Source organism: Phodopus roborovskii, unplaced genomic scaffold (genome assembly GCF_943737965.1).
Source record: "Phodopus roborovskii unplaced genomic scaffold, PHOROB, whole genome shotgun sequence".
Classification (NCBI taxonomy): domain Eukaryota; kingdom Metazoa; phylum Chordata; class Mammalia; order Rodentia; family Cricetidae; genus Phodopus; species Phodopus roborovskii.
In genome coordinates, this window is record NW_026125059.1 from 14313740 (window position 1) to 14334753 (window position 21014).

A 21014-nucleotide genomic window follows, 5' to 3' on the forward strand; every position below is an offset into this window, starting at 1 on the left:
TTTATTTATTATGTATACAGTGTTCTGCCTGCATGTAACCCTGCATGCCAGAAGAGCCCACCAGATCTCATTACAGATGGTTGTGAGCCACCATGTGCTTGCTGGGAATTGAACTAAGGACCTTTGGAAAAACAGCCAGTGCTCTTTACCTCTGAGCCATCTCTCCTGCCCCCCCCAAAAAAACTTTTATAAGTCATAGGTTCAAAGTTGCTATTCTCAAAGAGTGAAAACATTGGTTTTATTTGTAGAGGTTGATGTTTCATAATAGGGTTTATTATAAATTTATAATTACAATTTATAATAAAGTTGTTGTTTTAAATTGCATCAAAAACTAGCTACAAATATACTCTGGAGACAGGAAAGCAAATGTCTAGTCTGAGGTTGCATGTAGCATTTAATGTCAGTTTTTTAAGAAATGATCGTCATTTTGTATGTTAGGGACTTTCATTATTCGAATTTGCATGGTGATATGTTGTTAAGCATGGAGGGTATACAATCTGCAGTTCAGTTCCAGATGTTTCAACGATAGATCTGAATACCCCAACCTGCTATTAACTGTTCAGTCCAATATAGGAATATGAGTGCATATGAGTGTCACTGCTCTGGCTTTAATATGTTCTGTATATTTTTGAAAGTTGGCAATAAAAAGATGGGGTTGAGGAATAGCTAGCACACTCCAACATCCATGCATATGCTCACCAACTCCCCAGACTCCAGACCTGGAACAGGGGACACATTAGTGAGCTTGGAATCACGACTCACCACCCAGCAGAGGGCTGGGGCTCTTTCTGGATTGGAGGAATCCTCCCTTTCTTCACCTGTAGCAAATTGCAGAAAACTAACTCATACCAGCCCTGGCAAGAAAGGTAAATTTTAGGCACAAGTAAGGCACCAAAATGCTGATCTTGGGAAAGACGCCGGTGACAGACAGGGCTCCCTCAAGAGCTCCCTCTTTCTCACCTTTTTTTAAAAAAAAAAAAAAAAAAAAAACATTTGTTTATTTATCCTCTGGAGTTTGGGGGTTTGTGCAGAAATTTTTCTTGCCACCTGTAGAGCCAGTTAGTTCAAAGAAAAGACTTTAAAAGTTGTCCTGCATCACCACACACAGCACCACTCTGTCCTTGGGCCTTGGGCTTCTTTCTCAAAACCCGTAGTCCAGGGGTCCATAATGGATTCATATTTTTGAAGGGAGGAGACTTGGAGTCCAAGACATCAGAGATGGAGATGCTGAGTGGGATTGGGGGGGGGGTCATGAAATAAAACATAATTCCTATGAATGAGATAAAACCATGACGCTTGTTTTCTGAATGAGGAAAGGGATTTAGAAAGGAAATACCTTCAGTCACATAGCTGGTGACAGGCCAGGTCCGCTGTCACCTGTGGCATGTGAGGGTGGCACTCTTTGGAGCACATAGTGATTGAGTTTGAAACTGGGTGTGACAGAGCCTTCCTTGAGGTAAGAAGAAAACTGAAGGTCTCTGTTCTAGAGGAGGACACACAGGACAGGGCTCAGTGGTGAATGCCAGAGTCAGAGAAACCTGATCCTGCCACTGCCAGGCTGTGTATCCTTGAGTGACTTTATTCCCTATCTGTGCCTCCTTCCTTTCCCCATAAGATATGCAGTCTCGATGGTAATATGATGTCAGTAGAGATGACTTACGCAAACAGGGAGATCTTGGAAGTGCCCCAAGTCCCATTTTTGACAGGGCTTGGAGAGCATGGGACTCCCTGCCATTAGCAAGCTGTCAGCACTGCTCATTGACACTCCCAGCAGAAATAAAAGAAAGGCAGGACCAAGCCTCCACCCCAGCCTCAGCCTCAGCCTTTGCCTTGGCCACAGGACATCATGCAGCCTGGCAGTGTCTTGGTCTTCTCAGCGCTGCTCATTTCCTCTGCTCTGGTAGCTGGAGATAGAGCCAAAGGGGGTGAGTAGATACGGTGAGCTGGGTGGAGCTGGGACGGGGGCTCCCACATTACTCTGAAGTCCTCCCCTTACCTTGTGGCTTCCTCCACCAATAAGAGAAAGAAGGAGTTTGCCCAGTGGACAATGTACGCTGCATCAGGAGTGAGCCACCTGAGTGTCACAGAGACAGGAACTGTGAGGGTCCGGAGAAATGCTGTTACCTGCACTGTGGCTTCAAGTGTGTGCAGCCTGAGAAGACAATGGAGGAGTGAGTAGCCCGACCCTGGAGTGCATGGTCCTCCCCCTCCCCCTCCCTCGGCCTCTCCCCTGAGAGCATGAAGGAGCAGTTCTTGGAGGAGAGGTGCAGGGAGGGATCGTTCTGAGCTTGTGTGATCTCAGAGATCAGTGGCCTTGAACTTCTCCTTTGTACAAAGAGAACAAGGGTGAAGGTGTGGCGGGCTGTCCCCAGAGCAGAGCAGAGAGGAGAGAACAGCCTTGTGACCCCCCCCCTCCTCCCGGGACAGTCCTCATAAGTGATGCTCCATCTTTTCCCCCTCTGGAAGTTGCTGTCACTCAGCACCTGCCCGCTCACAGGCTCAAAGTATGGGAGAAATTGGTGTCCCCTAGGAAACTCCGCCCCAGGGTCCTGTGTCCAAAAGAGGGGACTGCCTGCCAATCCTGACCCCAGCATAAGCAGGCTGTCTTCTGCATGTTCTCCATCTTCACAGATGGAGCCCAGAGGAGTGAGGCGTAAAACCTCCTTACAAAAGGACCTCAGGGAACTGCTGTGCCCTCCCTTCCACCACATAAAGACACAGCAAGACGTAGGAACCAGGTCTTTCCAGGTCCTGAAACTCCTGGCTCCCTGATCTTGGGCTTCCTAGCCTCCAGAACTCTGAGAAATAAATGTTGCTTATGAAGACACTCAGGCTATGGTCATTTGTTACACCAGCCCAAACACACTAACACAACTTAATAGTTTAAAACGCCCTATTGGAGAGGCTTCGTCTAAACAACGGATGGAAACAGATGCAGAGATCCACAGCAAACATTAGAAACATTAGACTGAGCTTGGGGAAATCTGCAGAATTGTGGGGGGGGGGGGGTAGAAGCCAGAGAAGTCAAGGACACTACAAGAAAACTCACAGAATCAACTAACCAGGCCTCATAGGGGCTCACAGAGACTGAACCCATAACCAAGGAGCCTGCATGGGACTGACGTAGGCACTCTGCATATATGTTGTGGTTGTGTAGCTTGGTGTTCTTGTGGGACTTCTAACAGAGGGAGCAGGGGCTTTCCCTGACTCTTTGCCTGCTTTTGGGTCCCTTTTCCCTCTACTGGGTTGCCTCGTGAGGGAGGTACATAGTCTTGTTGCAACTTGGTACATTATGTTTGATTGGTATTCCTGGGAGACCTGCCCTTTTCTTAAGAAGAAATGAAGGAGGAATGGATGGGGGAAGGGGAGGAGTTGGTGGGGGTTGGGAGGAGAAAGAGGAAAATGCAGTCTGGATGTAATATACTAGAAATTGAATAAACAAATATCCATTTAACATTATTAAAATATATACATATATGAACAAATAAACACTTCTAGAAATATTCACAAAATTTCTGGGGGGGGAAACCCCTATAAAATTTTATTAAACAACATTTTAAAAGATCTGAATAAATAGGATGAAATTGTCCATAATATGATTTTTTAAAATACAACTGGTCAAAGGGCAGAGAATAAAGTGGACTACGGAGTTTTTTGAAGTGTTTATCTCTATGAGATTATCTGTATCACACAACACTAACCACTCCCACCACCAAGGTTCAGGGAACATCAAGGAAGAGTCAGAGGTCCTGGAAGATTGCTGCCAATAATGCCTTCTACACATGACAGGGTTGCTGCACTCAGGACCTCTCAGCAGCTGCCGTACCCCCAAACCTGAACAAAGCAGGCTCTCAATACTCTGACTTGGAGAGGGATGGGGCACATGAGGCCCCACCCTTAGTTGAAGAGCATTGGCAGTTGATGACCACTAGGGGGAGCAGAGTCAATTGTCCTCAAGTGGTATGGCTCATGGTGGATGGCCTGTGCCTTACACCCATGAGAGTACAGACACACTAGTTGGACTCACAGGATTATTGAGAGGGAGGGAGGGAGGTAGGGAGGTAGGTAGGAAGGGAGGGAGAAAGAGAGGGAGGGAGGGAAGGAGGGAGGGAGGGAGGAAGGGAGAGAGGGGGTATGAACTGAAAGGGGAATATGGAAGTAGATGTTGGGGAATTGGAGGGATATGATCTAAATATATTGCATTCATGTATGAAAGTACCAGAGAATATATAAAAATATAGAACACAATGCATGTATGTACCTGCTCTTCCCCAAACAGCAAGTGTCCATAATACAAAGATGTCAACATAATTTATACAGTCTAAATGCTTTGGAATCTGCAACACCTAATTAAGTTGTTGACTCAGGCACTAGTCACAGCTTCCTAATGTTGCAGGATGCCATTTCATCATTTCATGCAATACTTGTTGTCCTTGGGCGGGGGGGGGGGGCGGGGGGTGGCTTTACAATAAGAGGATTAAGGTGTACCAGCCAAAATACATCAATCTGTTGAACAACATTAACAATGGGTGAGCCAGGCATGGTCTCCTTCTCAAGTGACGAAACAGGAAGCACATGTCATCACCACCCAGGAAGGTAATTGCCAGGACGGTTTTCATCACTGAGTTTCTAGAGTTAATGTGGCATACAGAAATGGGAAGGGCAGAGCTGAAAGACATCATAAGGGAGGGATATGGGCCACACTAACTAGATGTTCATCAACTTGCTCAACCAGAAATATTAAAAAGGATGACTGGAAGAGGGGCAGAAAGGAGCCAGAATGTTTATCCTAGGATGAAAGAAACTTTAGAGATCTTGCAACCATGCAGTGAGCGACCCTTGTATAGATTTGGTTCCAACAACTGCATACACTCATTTTTTTTTCTTTTTTTCTTTCTTTCTTTCTTTTTTTTTTTTTTTTTTTTTTTTTTTTTGGTTTTTCGAGACAGGGTTTCTCTGTATTGTTTTGGAGCCTGTCCTGGAACTAGCTCTGTAGACCAGGCTGGCCTCGAACTCACAGAGAGCCCCCTGCCTCTGCCTCCCAAGTGCTGGAATCAAAGACGTGTGCCATCAACCCCCGGCATAAACTCATTTTTTAAAAAAAGATGTATTTTTAATTATGTATATGTCTATGTGTCTGTGTAAGAGCATGTGCATGTGAGTGCAGGTACCTGTGAAATACAGAAGACGGTGTCAGGTCCCCTAGATCTGGAGTTTAAAAAAGGCTGTGAGCCATCCACCATGGGTTCTGCCGACCAAATTTGGGTCCTCTGCAAGAGTGATATAAGCCCCTAACCACTGAGCCATCTTTCCAGCCCCAGAAAGTCAGTTTGGGAACAATAAGAACAATAGAAAGCTATGTAGCCCAGGCCAGTCTGGCATTCAGGATCTTGCTAACTGCACACCCTGGGTGCTGCTGGGATGGTGGGTGTGCATCACCACACTCGGCCCAACATGCCCTTACCTCTTAAAGATCCACGCTGAAATAGCTAAAGGGGGGAATGTGTGATATGTTCTTTCAGTTTACTTGAAAATTCTTCAGAAGTACAACAAAAGGTGGTGGATATGTGCAAAAGGAAGCGTAAATGTTACTGTTGAACTAGGAATGTATGGGGCTTCACAAAAAGGGTTACTGCTCTTTGTATGCTTTTGAAATAGTGGTAAAAAATTGTTAATAGCTATCAGTGGGGTCTTTCATCAACTTAATAAAATTCTCATTGAGTTCATATGGAGCAAAGAAAGACTATGATGTAAAAAATGACAATGTAAATTAGTAAAACTTATGGGTACCAGAAGTTGCTTAAACATCGTAAAGCTGTAACTATGACAATAAATAGTACTGGATCAAGAATAAACAAAGAAGCAGGGTGTGGTGGCACATGCCTTTAGTCCCAGCACTTGGAGGCAGAGGCAGGCAGATGTGAGTTTGAGGCCAGCCTGGTCTACAGAGCCAATTCCAGGACAGCCATGGCTACACAGAGAAACCTTGTCTTGAAAACAAACAAACAAACATGAATTGAAGAAAAAGACCAGGAAACCCTGGTATAGATATGAATACTTTGTTTTGGAATGGATTTTCATTTATTGATACAATTTAAGGTCAATTTTGTGATATGTATATTTCTCCTTTTGTTTAGGTATTGTTTTTATATAGCTCATTTAGAAATGTAATGTATAATTCAATACAGATTATAGATAGTACCTATGATAGTCAGATATTATAGTTAAGTTAGTTAAGATTTCTAGATATACAGACATGTATTTGAGATGGTTAAGCATTCTTCAAACCTTTCAAAGACCTACAGAATATGGCATTTAAAATGGTTTAGGGTTTTTCTTGACAGTGAGACATAACTGCTCCTGGCAACACCACCTGCCTTGGAAAGGAAGATGGACATTGAAGAAACAAGTTATGAAGTTTGCCTCCAATATGGCAAGACTGGCCATTTGGACAAGATACTGCTCTTGTCTGGACTGTTTGACTTTATGGTGTATAAACTGAACATGCAGGACCCACAGAAAAGTGACTGTTGATTCAAAATGGACATTGCTACAGAGTTCCTGCTTCATGGAAGAGTCTGCAGGACACAGAGAAAAGTGACTGACAAACTGCCAATACAAGAAGACAGTTTAAAGTTTCCTGCTTTGCTGAAAAGTCTGCCAAACACACTATGGCCTATGGGCTGAAGATGGAAGATTACAGAAGAACTTCAGGTGACTGACCAGGCAGTGAGTTGTCTCTGTCATCTCTAGAGTTTATATACTATCCTTCTGTGGTCTTTGAAGGAGTTGAAGACAGACAGTTATGGTTATAGTTTTCCTTAGTTAAGCTTAAAGATAAGTTACATATAGGACTTTAGACTCACAAATATAGGATAGATGATAGAATAGTTTCTTTTAATCTTGATAAATGTTAATGGACTAAATATTGTTAACTGTGATTCTTACTTGATAACTGTTGTATAATATATTTTGCTATGTTAAGGTTAAAACCCTTCTTTTTATTTAGACAGAAAAGAAGGGATGATGGGAGATGTCATTCTGTATATGTTTCTCATACTGGTTAATAATAAAGCACTGTTGGCCAATAGGAAAGGAGATAGGAGGGACTAGGAGGCAAGGAGGAAAAAGGAAGTAGTAAGGAGGAGTCAGGATGGAGAGCCTGGAGAGAACAGAACTGTGTGCATTATTTGGGGCTGGAGCAGCAGCAGGACAAGACTAGGTGGCAGGCAGAAAAATCGTTCTCCTTACAGAAAAACCCTAATCCTTACAAAACCCAGCAACTGCATACATGTAATGGTAAGCTTCATTTGCCAAACCAACACAACCTAGAATCAGCTGGGAAACCTCAATGAGGGATTGCCTGTGTGAGGTTTCTGTGCAGGCATGTCTATGAGTGGTTGCCTTTTTTGTTGTTGTTGTTGTTGTTGTTGTTGTTGTTGTTGTTTGTTTTGTTTTGTTTTGCTTTGTCTTTTGAGGCAGAGTTTCACTGTGTAACAGCCCTGGTTGTCCTGGAATTCACTCTGTAGACCAGGCTGACCTCGAACTCACAGAGATCCGCCTTCCTCTGCATCCTGAGTGCTAGAATTAAAGGGGTGCGCCACCACTGCCCAGCTATGGCTGGTTGTCGTACTTAAACTAATTGATATGGGAAGTCTCAGCCCACTGTGGGCAGCACTGTTCCTTACAAAGTGAACCCTGAAGTATGGAAGAGTGGAGGAGTAAAGCTGAACACAGGCTACTGAACATGTATGGGTTTGCTTCTCTCTGTCCCTGACTGTAAATGTGATGGAACATATCTATATTGACTTTCCCACAACAATGGATTGTAATGTGGAATTGAGATAAAATCAAGTTTTTTTTCTAAGTAGCTTCTTGTCAGGGTATTTTATCACATCTACAGACATGCAGTCAAAACACCCTGTGACATATATGACTTGAGGTTTTTTTTTTTTTTTTTTTTTTTTTTTTTTTTTACAAAGTTCTAATCATAACAGAAGTTTGGATTATTGAGTCTGAAGAGGGAACTCGGCAGTTGGGAGTACATGCTGTTCTCACAGAACACTCAGGTTCATTTTGGTTCATAGCCCCTACGTGGGGACTCATAACCTCCTGTATCTCCAGTTCTAGGGGTCCTTATGTCCTCTCCTAACCCCCTCTCAAGCTTTGCACCCATACGAAGCACATACATACATGCAGGCAAAACACTCATATGCATCAAATAAAAATAAATAAATCTTTTTTTAAGAGAAAGGGCGACACAAGGATGAACATTATCAATGTATACTATATACATATATGGAACTCTCATAATAAAAATCTTCTCATTTGTATACCTAGAAATGATGAATATATATTTAAATAAAGGAAGCAAATGCTAAGTGAAAAGGCTGATTTGATTTGCCCTAAAATTGAAAACTTGTGTACAAGTAAAAAAAAAAAAAAGACACATTTGGAATAGAAAATTAGGATAAGCAGTAGTTCTTAAAATCAGCTTACAAGATAAATATTATTTCTGTCTCTCTTACAGAAGAACAACTGAGGTTTATCAAAGTTCAAATCAACTAGAACGTGGTAATAGTAAAATTCAAAACCAAGTCTGTCTGGCCCAGCAAATCACTCTATTACCACTCATGTAAAAATTAGCAGCATCCATAAGATATAAACAGCTCTTTAAAAAAAAAATAGTCGTGTAGATCAAAATGAAAATAAGAAGACATTCAACACAATTTAGCAAAATATGAGAGCAAGCCATTACCAATATTCCGGGGAAGACCAATTAGATGAGAAACTTCCATTAGTCAAAGTTATATTTAGAGGAGGTGTGTGTGTGTGTGTGTGTGTGTGTGTGTGTGTGTGTGTGCGTGCGCGCGTGCGTGTTGGGTGTGTCCAGGATTTGTCTGGCAGTGGGCAGCAGCAACAGAGCTTTGTAGCATCCCCATGTGAGCAGGGCCTTTTCTTCTTAGGACCCAGATGGAGGGGTGAGCAGGTGAGGAGCAGGCAGGTGGGGGGTGGTGGGGAAGGAATCTGGATCCAGCATCTTCACCCATGTCAGGGGAAATATATGGTAAATGACAACCAATGAGAATTAAAAGATCTGGGACAGGAAGCAGAGGTTCTATCAAGGACAGACAGAATGGCAGATGTCTATGCAGGACAGATGGAGAGTCTCCTGCTCCTTTTGAATCCTGACCAGGTATATCTGCAGCTTGGAAGAATCCATTGTGTTCTTTGACCCAGTATTTCTGTTTAAACGAATTTTCAAGAAGTGTCTGAGACATGACTCCAAAACTCCACAATGGGATTGTGAAAAAGAAAGATCAGAAACTTGCCAGTCTTCCAGCAAAGAGCAGTTCATGTGGGTTTTGTCTTTTAAAACAGCATGCTGCCATCATAACCCATGGTGTTTAGAGAACACTTTACAACACAGGAGAATGTCTACAGAACAATCTTACCTGGAATAGCATCTGGTCAATGGATGTGGACAATTTATAATTTGGGGAAATGTAGCCCAGAAACATTTTCCACCAAAATAAAGCTGCCGAAGATGTACCAGAATCCCAAATGTCACCAGCCACTACACGACAGGGTCCTCTCCTTTCCTTAGCACGCAGAATAAAGGGTTCACATTGAACCGAAGCCCTTCCTTGTGTGACTGTCCCAGGCTAGGAATGAGTAAGTGGAACAAGCCCTGGAATGTCACCTTCCCTTCTAGGGGACACATGAAGTATTCCCTTGCTTTCAATATCCAGGAAGTTGCCTAGGAATTAGGTGTGTATCGTTGGATCAGTCCACTCCCATCTCTGGCTAACATGTTCCTCATCTTTTGAATGGGAGAGCTTGGGGCAAGGCCTTGATCGCCCCAGTGTTGATGGGGCACTGTGCTCTGGAGTTTCCACTTGGGTCTCCACGGATGCCAAGCCTCAGCTACGCTCTTCCACCAAGGGCAAAGCCAGTATCGAAGGCATGGAACTTAGGGTGGGGTCCCTGAGTGAAAGGAGGGAGATTTGCTCCGGAGGCCAGGGAGTTAGGAGTCTCATGGACACCTACATTGACTCTGGCCACAGAATTAATTAATCAAACCAGAGCCATGCTCTATCCATCCTGCATAGCCATGCCAGCCCAGGCAAAAGGCAATGCCTCTAGATGCTTTTGGAAGTGACCTCCCCAAGGATGTTGGTCTCATTTCCATCCACAGGGTCCCGAGATGAGGGGTTAGGCCTGGCTTCATTCACCGTGTCAACCTGAACCAACCCTGGCCCTTTGCTGTCTCCACTTCTCAGAGTCACTTCTTGCCATCCAAGCTGATCCCTGCCCCTTGTCTAAAACACTGAGGGAGCTTCAAGACCTTAAGAGAGTCAGGAGGGCAAATACCTCTCTCAACCATCACCCTGCGCACCATCAATGAAGCAGAACTCAGGAAATGCAAAAATGAAAAGGACTTTGCTTGGAGCCTTAGGAACTGAGATCCTGGAGACACGAGTTCTGAGAGTCTGTTAGTATTCTGAAGAAGGCAAGCAGAGCTCACTTGCTACCAAGCAGTAAAATTCCCTTTGTAGAAAAATTGCAATGAATGTTGAAGAAGGAAGGGGGCTATGCTGGGCCTCATGGTGCGGGCCTGTAAACAAAGCTACTTGGGAAACTGAGGTAGGAACATCACAAGTCTGAGGACTGACGGGGCTCCAAGGCTGCAAGGGCAACGCCCAGCCTAGGAAACTTAGCAAGGCCTTGTTAACTTAAAAAGTTAAAAAGTTAAAGAGGTTAGGAATGTAACCCAGGCCTAGAATGCTTGTCTAGCATGTGAGAGGCCCTGGATTTAATCCCCAGTACAGCCGCTGGATAGGCAGTGATCAAAGGAAATCAATGGAAGAATTATATACTTAACATGCATGTTCACAAAAACAAGAGTTCAATGCCACCTCCCTGTGCATCTTCAGATTCTGGGCACAATAAACTGGCCTGGTTTTACCAGTTGTTCCAGATGTCTGTAGCCAAAATATGGAGGTGGCCCAGGCTCACATTCCCAGCCAGAGCTGGTAATGTAAGTTGAACAGCCCTAAAGGAAAAGGTCTCTGGGCACAGCTTTTGTTATAACCCTTCCTCCACTTCCCACAATACAGATGGGAAAACTGAGACCTGAAGACAGGCAAGAAGACTCGCCCAATACTGGGAAGCAGAGCTAGATCCAAGTCCCCAACACAAAGAACCTCTGCCACCTGCCTTCAATTCTTGCACAAGTACCCCTTGCCTTGGGGACACCAGGCAGGGGGTGGGGCCAAGATCAGGGAAACACAAGCCACCCTAATCATCCTCTGGTCCTCCTCCCCTGACTCAACTGCTCTGGCATTGTTGGAGCTGTAGATGTTAATTTTGGGGCCTCTGGGCCCTGAGCTTATTGGGTGCCACAAAAGAAACATGAGAATCCAGGGCTCCCTCCTCCTGGTAGTCCTCCTGGCTTTGGAGACCCAGCTGCCTGTGGCCTTGTGTAGGAATAAGGGAGGTGAGTGTTGTGAACCCCTCTGCTCCAGGGGCCAAGGGGCTTCTTCCTTTCTGTGAGAGTGAGAGACTTGGGAGAGCCAGTGGTGTGTGTGTGTGTGTGTGTGTGTGTGTGTGTGTGTGTGTGTGTGCGACCACATGCTTCAGTGCTCCCAGGAGTCTGCATTTTTATCTGTACATCATACCTGTTCATACTTGGGTTTTCCACTGTTGATTAACTCTGTCACTTTCACAGTGCTTATCTGTGCCTACATTCACATCTGATGGTTTTCGAGGACACACACCTAGCTCTGTGTACATGTGTGCCCTTGTTCCTGCCTGTGCAAACACAGACGCTTAGTGTATCTGAGCTTGTGGGTCTGTCTATATGTTTTTATGTGTCACTGTGTCTCTCTGTATAGGAGAAAACATAGCTACCATTCTGATTGCATCTATGGGGGTGGAGGTAATAAGCCTTCCCTGGGCCCCGGGAGCCTGTAGAAGGGGCTTGGGAGTTAGTAAGGAATGTGGCCCCTGGAATCTGGGCTCTGATGGGAGGAATCTCTGCTTTTGCCTTTCTTTTTCCTTTCCCCCTGTCAGGCCCGTTCCCACCCCGACAAAGCTCAGGTTGGTGTGTTGACAGGGAGGGATGCACAGGTGTTCCTTCACAGGAGTCTCTCCATCTGGGTGAGGCCACTCCTCCAATCCCTCTGAGGTTGGAATGCTTTGATCTACACTCACTTCTGCAGAACTGACCTGCTTTTGTAACTATAGAAATGGAGACAGAAACCCTTCCTCCAAGGCTGGGGAAGCCTGTGCACATCAGTAGATAAGAGAGCGGCTTCTACATGGCCCCCACTCCTTTTAGCCAGGATTGTGCCTTTCTCAGAAGCACAGGGCTCTGCCTGGGGCATGAGCTGGCCTGGGAGGGGCGTGATTGGAGAGCCCTGGCTGAGGAGGAAAGGATGCTAGGAGGTTCCAAGGCCAAACTTTGTGCTGTGATTCAGGCAGTCATTGTGTAGGCCTCTTCCCTGTGTTGTAGTGAGTCGGTACTGTTTTTAATCCCCCAATTTACTGATAAGCAATCCAAAGCAGAATGGTAAACTACCTGCCCAAGGCTGAAGACCAAGATGGTATTAAAAGTGGTTTCTGGTCATGGTTCTTGTGAATCAGAAGGGACCACTCCACCAATTGACTCCCTGTGAAGTGCCGACCATGTTCTCCTCTCTGGAGTAAACAGGGCCCTGAAGGATAAATGTCAGGTATGCCCATAAGTGCAGCATACATGGAGACTTTGTAGAGCGACTTTGTAGGGTGTCCTGAGAGAGCATTCCTGTCACCACACCCAGGCTGAGAGACCTGGTTCCACCAGCGCTTGGGCCTGCTCTGCCTGGTCAGGTGTGACACACTTACCATTACTAGTTCGTGTCAATCCATCCTTCCCTGGTTCCTCTCCCATGAGACATCTGCCTGGCTCTCGGTAGAATTTCAGACAGCGACAGAAGGCGACAGGGCTGGGGGAGGAAAACCTTGGCTTGTCTAGGTGGAAGCTCAGCCACTTCTGTTTATAGGAGCCCATGCTCCTCATTCAAATGTCAGGATGTTGGCAACTTTGCAGTCACATTTAGAGAGCTGTGTGTCAAGGGCTAGCTCATGCACCTGACTTCATCTGTGTAGCTGAACATACTGGTTTAACCATGCCCAGGTATGACAGCTACACACAGATATGGAGTCTACACATTGGCTGTGTGTGTGAGAGAGAGAGTGTAAATGTGTGCAAGAGACAGAAAGAAAAAGACAAGAAATGTGTCAGTGAGATCAGCTATGGTGTGTATGTATGTGTGCGTGTGTAAGTGTACAAATGAGTGTGTGTGAGACTCATAGCAGGAAACCTGGGTGTGGAGGGAAGGAGAGGAGATCAGGTAGGGAAGTGTGACCACCCAAACCCCTGCACCTCTCTCCTACGCTCTGGGCTTTTAAGTCTGTCTCCACACTGTGGCACCGGCAGTTTGTCCCACTTAAAACGCCAACCTTCTGCTCCATCCCTGTCAGTCTAGTTCTTGGACACCAACCCCTGGGCCCTGCTCCAGAAGTTCTCCCTGCCTCTATCCTGCAGCCTACACTCCACCAGTGTGCACCCACCCCACCCCCCACTAGAAGTTTCTGCTTCCTTGCTTAGAATTCAGACCGCTCCATGTGACCCGCTGTCTGAGGCCTGAGCATCGCTGCACTGGGCTTGTGAGTTTGATTGTAAATTCTGACCTCTAGGTAGTCTCCAAAGACTCTTACCTCCCACCCACCCCACCCCCACCTCCGGCCCACGCCGACACACAGGTACAGCCAGCCCTTCTTCTCTCCCAAATACCCACGTTCCCTCACAAGGAGACATTCCTCAAAATGTGTGCTCCCTCCCAGGCTAAGCTCCTCATTCTCCAGATGAGGGCAGCAGTTCAGCTTAAACCATCACTTTTAAGAACTAAAGCTGACAACGGACCAATAGAGGACCACCTACTGTGTGCGAAGCCCTGCCCAGTCAGGAACAGAAGGAGAAGGTTGACACTGAGCTGATGCTTGGTCTGAAGCGGTGAGCAGTGCTGATGTGCCTCACTGGCTAACAGCTGGCACGGCGCCACACTGGGCCTCCCTTCAAACCCCTCTTCCCGGTGGTCATTAAGCCCCCAACACTGTGCCCTGTGCTGTGCTTATGAAGAACAAGGCAAGCGGGTGACAAGTCTCAGCCTCCAGCCCATGACAGGGACAGACAGCTACAAGCACACACTCCAGTGCTGACCCGGCTCTGTGGCCTTGGAAAAGCAGGGTCTTGTGAAGAGATGGCGTTTCAACTGAGATCAACAAACTGACCAAATGGCCAGGATGGGAGCCCGTGCCAGGCCAATCCAGAGCCTTGGAGGGGGTGAGCTGGCTTGAGGGTCCTCAGGAGAGCAAGAGTGAGAGAATAAGGCCAGGGAGGTGCAGGTGGGCAGGGACCAGACCAGGCGCTCTGAGTGTCTGAGGTCGAAACTGTGTGTGTGCATGGGTATGTAAGCTTGCACATATGTGTGTACAGGTATGTGCAGGCATGGACACCAGAAAATAACGACCTAGAGTGTCACTTCTCGGGTGACTCACACCTCCTTTGTGAGTCAGAGGCTCTCTTTAACCTTGAACTCATCTAGTAGGCCAGGCTGGCTGGCAGACCTCAGTGATCAAGCTGGCTTCCCCTCCTAGGAGCTGGGATTACAAGCATATATCATGCACACACACACACACACACACACACACACACACACACACACACACACACACGCATGCTTATTTATTTATTTATTTATTATTTATTGGTTTTTCGAGACAGGGTTTCTCTGTATTGCTTTGGAGCCTGTCCTGAAACTAGCTCTGTAGACCAGACTGGCCTCGAACTCACAGATACCCACCTGCTTCTGCCTCCCGAGTGTTGGGATTAAAGGTGTGCACCACCAACGCCTGGCTCACATGCTTTTCTTTCTAACGTAGGTTTTGAGGATCAAACTCAGATCCCAACTGAGTGATCTCTGTAGCCTGAGGGTTTTTTTCTTTTTTCCATTTTTTTCCTCTCCATTGTGCCACTTGAATGTCAAATTAGCCCTACATGGTAAAAACTATAAAACTCTCCCTGGTGGCAAGTGAGAAGTAAGAGATGGAGAGATTAGAACCTGCAAGCCCTCCATCAGTAATTATTATTCAACCCTGAGCTGCCTCTGCTTACATGATGTGAGGGTTCTCGTACAGACAAATTGGGGGGCTGCCCACCAGACGACGGCCCCTGCCTCCAGGTGATCCCTGATCAGTGCATGAATGACCGCCAGTGTCCCTCGTCTCTGAAGTGCTGCTCCAGATCCTGCTTCCGCCAATGTGTTCCTAGGGTCTCAGGTGAGTGCCCACTCCACTGTGCCAACCACCCAAGCCTCAAACCCCAGGGCTGGTGGGCACAAGCAAGACTCATGCAAGTCCCTGTATTGCAGTGAAGCTGGGTAACTGCCCTGTGGATAAGCTCCACTGCCTCGGTCCTATAAAGCACTTGTGTAACCAAGACTCAGACTGCTCAGGCAAGAAGCGATGCTGCCTCGGTGCCTGTGGCCGGGACTGCCGAGACCCCAGCAAAGGTACCCACCATCCCTGGGGGGCAAGGATGGCGCCTTTCTCTCCAGCCTGGCCCTGGGATGGCCTTCCTGGTTAACTAACAATCTCGGCAAGATACCTCCCTGAGAAGCGAGCCCGCCCCCCTCCCATGTGGTCGCAGCTGGAAAACAGCAGCTCTGGGGGCAGGGAGTCTGGTTTCCTGTTCTCTTACTGAATATGCTGTGCCACCAAGACCACATCCCTGAGCTGCCTTGCACATCAGTTTGCCCTTGTGGAGGAGGCTGGGGAGCCCTGTCTTAGCAATCATGAGTTGGGTTGATGGGACCTAGATGGAGAATCAAACTCAGAGTTCTGTTATAGAAGAGGGGTTAACCCTTTCTTTCCCTTTCTTTAGGCTAATCCTGGCTTAGGGCCTGTGGCTCTGCACCTCAGGTGTGGTTCCCACCGGGAAGAGATCATGGTGGAGGCCAGGGATCCTGCCGCCCAGCTCATCTCTCCAGAACAGTTGTAACCTGACAGACATCAGCCTGTTGCTAGTTGCTTTCCCCTACAATTCATGCCTCCTGGTTTCTCTTCCTGCCCACAGGAAGACCTTAAAAACACATCTCGTCACCATAGTACCCCACCCCATTATGCTGACCTCCCACCCTACCTCATAGTCATTTTTATGTCCCCCTGTAACCCTGTTCCCTTCCCTTAAGATGCCAAGCCAAGCAGCCCCTTCTCTACTGAGCCCTGAATCTACCTCCAGACAGTCCTCCCCACAAAATGAATGTCTACCAGAATTCCCCAAACATCAGTCCATCCACACATCCCGTTATAATCTTCACCATCCCCGCAGAATCACACTGCAATGTGTCAAGTTGTGTAATCTATTAGTCTTTGTCTAAATGGCTCACTTTGGGTGTAACAATTCATTTCCAAAGGGAGCGGGGAGCTACAGTAAGTGAGATCTGCAAGATCACTGGCCAGAAACAGAATGGAATTATGAAGTCAATTATAATGAAAACACTTCCCTTAAGTTAATTCATGCTCAATTTAAATACCATTAAATTCTAGCTAGATATGGCCACCTGCCAAGGCAGAGCCAGTCTCTGTTTTAATAGATGGGGGTTAACAAGGGCTAAAGAGATGTCAGAGATGCAGAACTCTGACTGAGTCCGCGCCCTGGGCAGTCCTAACACTCGGGGAGTTGATGCCCTTTCCTGTCCCATATCCAGGGAAAGGTGCCCTGGTGGCTGGGATGCCATGTGTAGAGGAGGTCTGTTCCCGCTGTTGGGCTGTGTCTCACTTTTCTTGGTTTCCCTAGAGCCCAGCCTACAGTCAGGGCCTAACAAGGGTTTCTTGAGAGGAGTCAGCAAGTATCCATCCATTCTTCGGATCCAGGCAGCTCAATTCCTGACTCTCCTTCCTCCCAGGACTGAGAGGGGAAAGGAGGTACCCCCAACCCTTTCTCTGCTGAGCCTCCTTTTGTCTGCTAGACTCAAGCTATTATAGAGGTGGACTTGGGAATTCTGACTCTCCTGTTCCTGCTCTTGTGACTCTGCTGTGTAGCCTACATATTGCCCAGGGTAACACAGAGGCAGAAACTTGAAATGTTAGTTCAGCCACAAGTGTATATTTGTGTACTTTAATAACATTCCATACTGATTTAAAAGGTTAAATTAACTTTAAAAGTTTTTTTTTTCTTCCTCTTGGCTTCCTTCCAGCTAGAGAAGTCAACGTTGCTTAAGACTGGCCAGTCAGAAGTAGAAAGTAGTCTACTGGGAAGCCTTCCCAGAAAGCCATGGTTTTGCCACTGATAGACAAGGTCAGCCTTATGCTCTCCCTCCCCCTCCCCCATGGACTTCACACTTCCTGGAAGGTGGCTACTACACCTACAACCTAGAAAACTGTGTTGGGTGGGTTCCCCCAGGGAGCATCTTGACATTCAGATTCATTTGATGGTGCTAATTTAGAAGTGCTCCTGGGGTGGAAGGTGATGGATGCCCTAGAGAAGTACACCGGGAGGAGGCTCATGGGAGTGTGACAGGGTGAAGCCCGAAAGGCATCTGCAGAAACAAGTGTAAGTCTCACTTCAGTCTCTGCTGACAAGCCACACAAGGCTTCTGCAGCAGCAGCGTGGGGGAAGCTCTAACAAAGGGGCACAGACAAGCTTGTCGAAAGGGAAGGCATCCCAGGAGCCTCTGTGCACAAAAGGCTACTGAATCTTCAAGGGGCTGCGCATAAAGCACCAGGGTCCTCCACTCCTGGGACAAGGGTCCCACCAAAGAGTGGAGGAAGGAGTCCCAAGGTGCCTGATCTGCTGAGCTGCTCAGAGCAGCTGTGTCAGTGGCATCCTACAGCAAAACACAGGCTCTTCTCTAGTGAAGCCACTGGGAACCCTTTTCTGCTCCTGCAGCTAACTTAGCCTGAGAAAGTAAAGAGCAGGGAAAGTTATTTGTGGGAATGGCCCAGCATGTGCTAACCTGCTCTGAAATCCAGAAGGGAGATAAGATTCTCATTTTGCACATAAGGGGGAGAAACAGCAAGAAGAGACACTTGGTTCAAGGTCACACAGGAATCCAGTGGCAAAGCCCTTATCTATCACTGAGTACCAAGACACCATAAACGAAGTGGATTAAACAATACACATTTATTAGATTATAGTGTCCTTGAGTTAAGAGACCCAGCACAGGACCTGCTGCTTCCTGAGGCTGCAGCCACATTCAGCCTGGATGGGATTCTCATCAGAGCCTCAGCTACAGAAGCCTCAGCTTGTAAGCATTTGCTGGCAGCTTTTCAGCTGTGTGAGGGTGAAGGAAGGAACCTTCTGGCAGTGGCCAGAAGTCACCCTCATTTTCCTGCTCTGCCAGCAGGGTAACTTGCTTCATGAAAGTCAACAGAAGTCATAACCTTAGATAATCTAATTACAAAAGGGGCATGTCATCACCATACTCTACAAGCATATCAGTAAGTCACACACTCAAGCACACACTTATACTAACACACATACACGTATACTGACACTCATATACATTATACACACATATTAACACACACACTAAACTAACAGCATATACACATACCTATACAGCATATACACATACTAACACACATATACTAACACACATACATGCATCCATTAACACATATACATATACTAACACACTTGCATACACACACTAACAGCATATACACACATACTAATACACACATACGTTCAAGCATACATGGATGACTACGGAGTCTAGCCATGCCATTCACAGAGAGATGACAAATTTGTAAGGTAGGGGCTTGCTGAAATTATGATAATCTGTCCTAACACTGCAATTAAAAAAAGAAAAACTAGTATACCACATTTTGAAACCTCAGCCCAAAAGTGAATATAGAAAGTACCTCATTATTAATTTCTTTATTGATATCATGTCAAAATTATATTTGGGATATATTGGGTTAAATAAAATACATTATTTTAAAAACTCATCTCTTTTTTAAAAAGTATTTATTTATGTGGTATTTTGTCTACAGAAGAGGGCATCAGCTCCCATGGGACCATAGTCATTGATAGTTGTGAGCTACCTACCATGTGAGTGCTGGGAACTGAACTCAAGCAAGACCTCTAGAAGTGCAGTCAGTGCTCTTAACTGCTGAGCCATTTTTCCAGCCTCTTTTTACTTTTTTAACGTTGCTATCAGAAACAAAGAGAGATAGTATCTTATGTATCCCAATCAGCCTGGAACTCACTACCCAAGCAAGGATGACCTTGAACTTCTGCGCCCCCTCCCCAACCTTGTCGTCCTGATGGCTGGGTTACAGTTATAAGCAACAGAGCCTGGTGTGCACAGACAGTACTGGACATCGATCCCAAGGGCTTCATGCCCAACAGGCAAACACTATACCAACTGAACCTCCTTCCCAGTCCAGAACTTGTAAATGATGTAAGTGGCTCACATCTTCTGTTGTATACTTGGTGTAAACTTCAGTCAAGTGACCTAGCATCACACCCCAGCTGACAATAACATCTCACCCAGGCAACAGATACACTCACATGCTGAATGATGGGATGGGGGCCCATGATGGTCCACGGGCAGCACTCAATTAATATTGGTGACTACTGTTATGAGTGAAGGAGCACATACAGCAGCCACCCAAGAAAATTTGGAGGGTGGGGGTTGTTAAATATTCAGCAAGGATGTCTTCCCACTTCTCCCCCCCCCCCCCGGCCACCCACTGGGGCCTTCCTGGAAAGAAGAAAGCAGGATTCTCTAGGTGAGTGGGCGTTCTGAGCCCGGGGACAGAAGGACCCATTTCCAGCTTCACAACACACTTGGAGAGAAGGATGCACTAGAGCCTATGCTGGCACATGAAGCACTTCCCCAACCTCCCAAGTCAGGCCTCCAACAGCTGAGCAAGTACCTGGAAGGCACCTATTAAGTCAGAAGCTTAAGAGCTTGTCCCTGCCATGTTTGTCAAAAATGCCTGGGCTAAGTCACTTAAAACAGTACTTGGCACATATTAATCACTAAATTAAACAAATCGTGGTCTCTGTCATTCCTGGGCCAGAGCTTAAAACCTTTCTCCAAGGGTGTCCCCATTCCTTAACAGTCCCATCCCTCGGGCTCTGACTTTGAAGGATGCTCCCAGCTGTTAGGCCCCCATCCATCCCAGGCAAGAATAGAAACCACCGCCTCCGGCCGCCCGGCCGCCCGCGGCCTCCCTCCCTCCCCCGGCAGCGATCGATGCGGCCTCAGCCGCGGGGGACGGGAACACAGGAAAGGAGGGGGCCGCGGGGCCTCCGCAGTAGTGAGGCGCAGCGGGGCCTCAGGGGCAGAAAACAGCCCGAGCGGCACCTTTGGGGACAGGCGCGCTGGACTCCCTGGAGGCCAAGACAGGTAAGAAGCCTCCTTTCGGGGAGGGGCGTGGCTGGGACAGTGGGAGGCGGGGATGGCCTGAGGATTCCTTGTGCTGGAGTCCCTTCTAGACCTCCAAGGAGGGACAGTGAGCAAACACGACAGGAAGGGTCTTGCTTGCACATTCTGTAAAATGGGATTTAGGAAACCTGGGTGTTGTCAGGATAAAACTGAGTGTGGTGTGTGTGAAGAGCTCAGGGAAGCGCCAGCATGCAGGGGTGCTCACAAAAAGTATCCAGAGTGCTAAACCCGTCCCGAGAGGCCCATTGACAGTCACTCAGTCTTTCTGACTGACTGGGAGTCTTAATAAAAAAATGTTTGTTGAATTAATTATCTGAATTCATACAGCAGAGAAGCAGTGCCAGATAAATCCCCTCCTAATGTATGTAAGAGTGGAATTAAAAACTGTATGTTTTGATGCCGAAGTTGGTAGAGAATGCCAGTGATGCACCAATTATGGACCGGGGACGGCTTGTTTAACCCTTGGTCTCTCCTGTGTAGTCCAGACTACAGAGGAGAAAACAAACC

At 46.7% G+C, this 21014-nt stretch overlaps 1 protein-coding gene across 1 annotated transcript; it reads left to right on the forward strand.

Annotated features, from left to right (window-relative positions):
* The first annotated feature begins 11200 nt into the window (after positions 1-11200).
* Wfdc5 (WAP four-disulfide core domain 5) lies at positions 11201-16217 on the forward strand. The gene is made up of 4 exons (XM_051188647.1): positions 11201-11500; positions 15244-15384; positions 15477-15617; positions 15989-16217. The coding sequence occupies exons 1-4, from the start codon at positions 11362-11364 to the stop codon at positions 15991-15993; spliced, it is 426 nt and encodes a 141-aa protein (XP_051044604.1). The 5' UTR covers positions 11201-11361; the 3' UTR covers positions 15994-16217.
* Positions 16218-21014: the final 4797 nt, after the last annotated feature.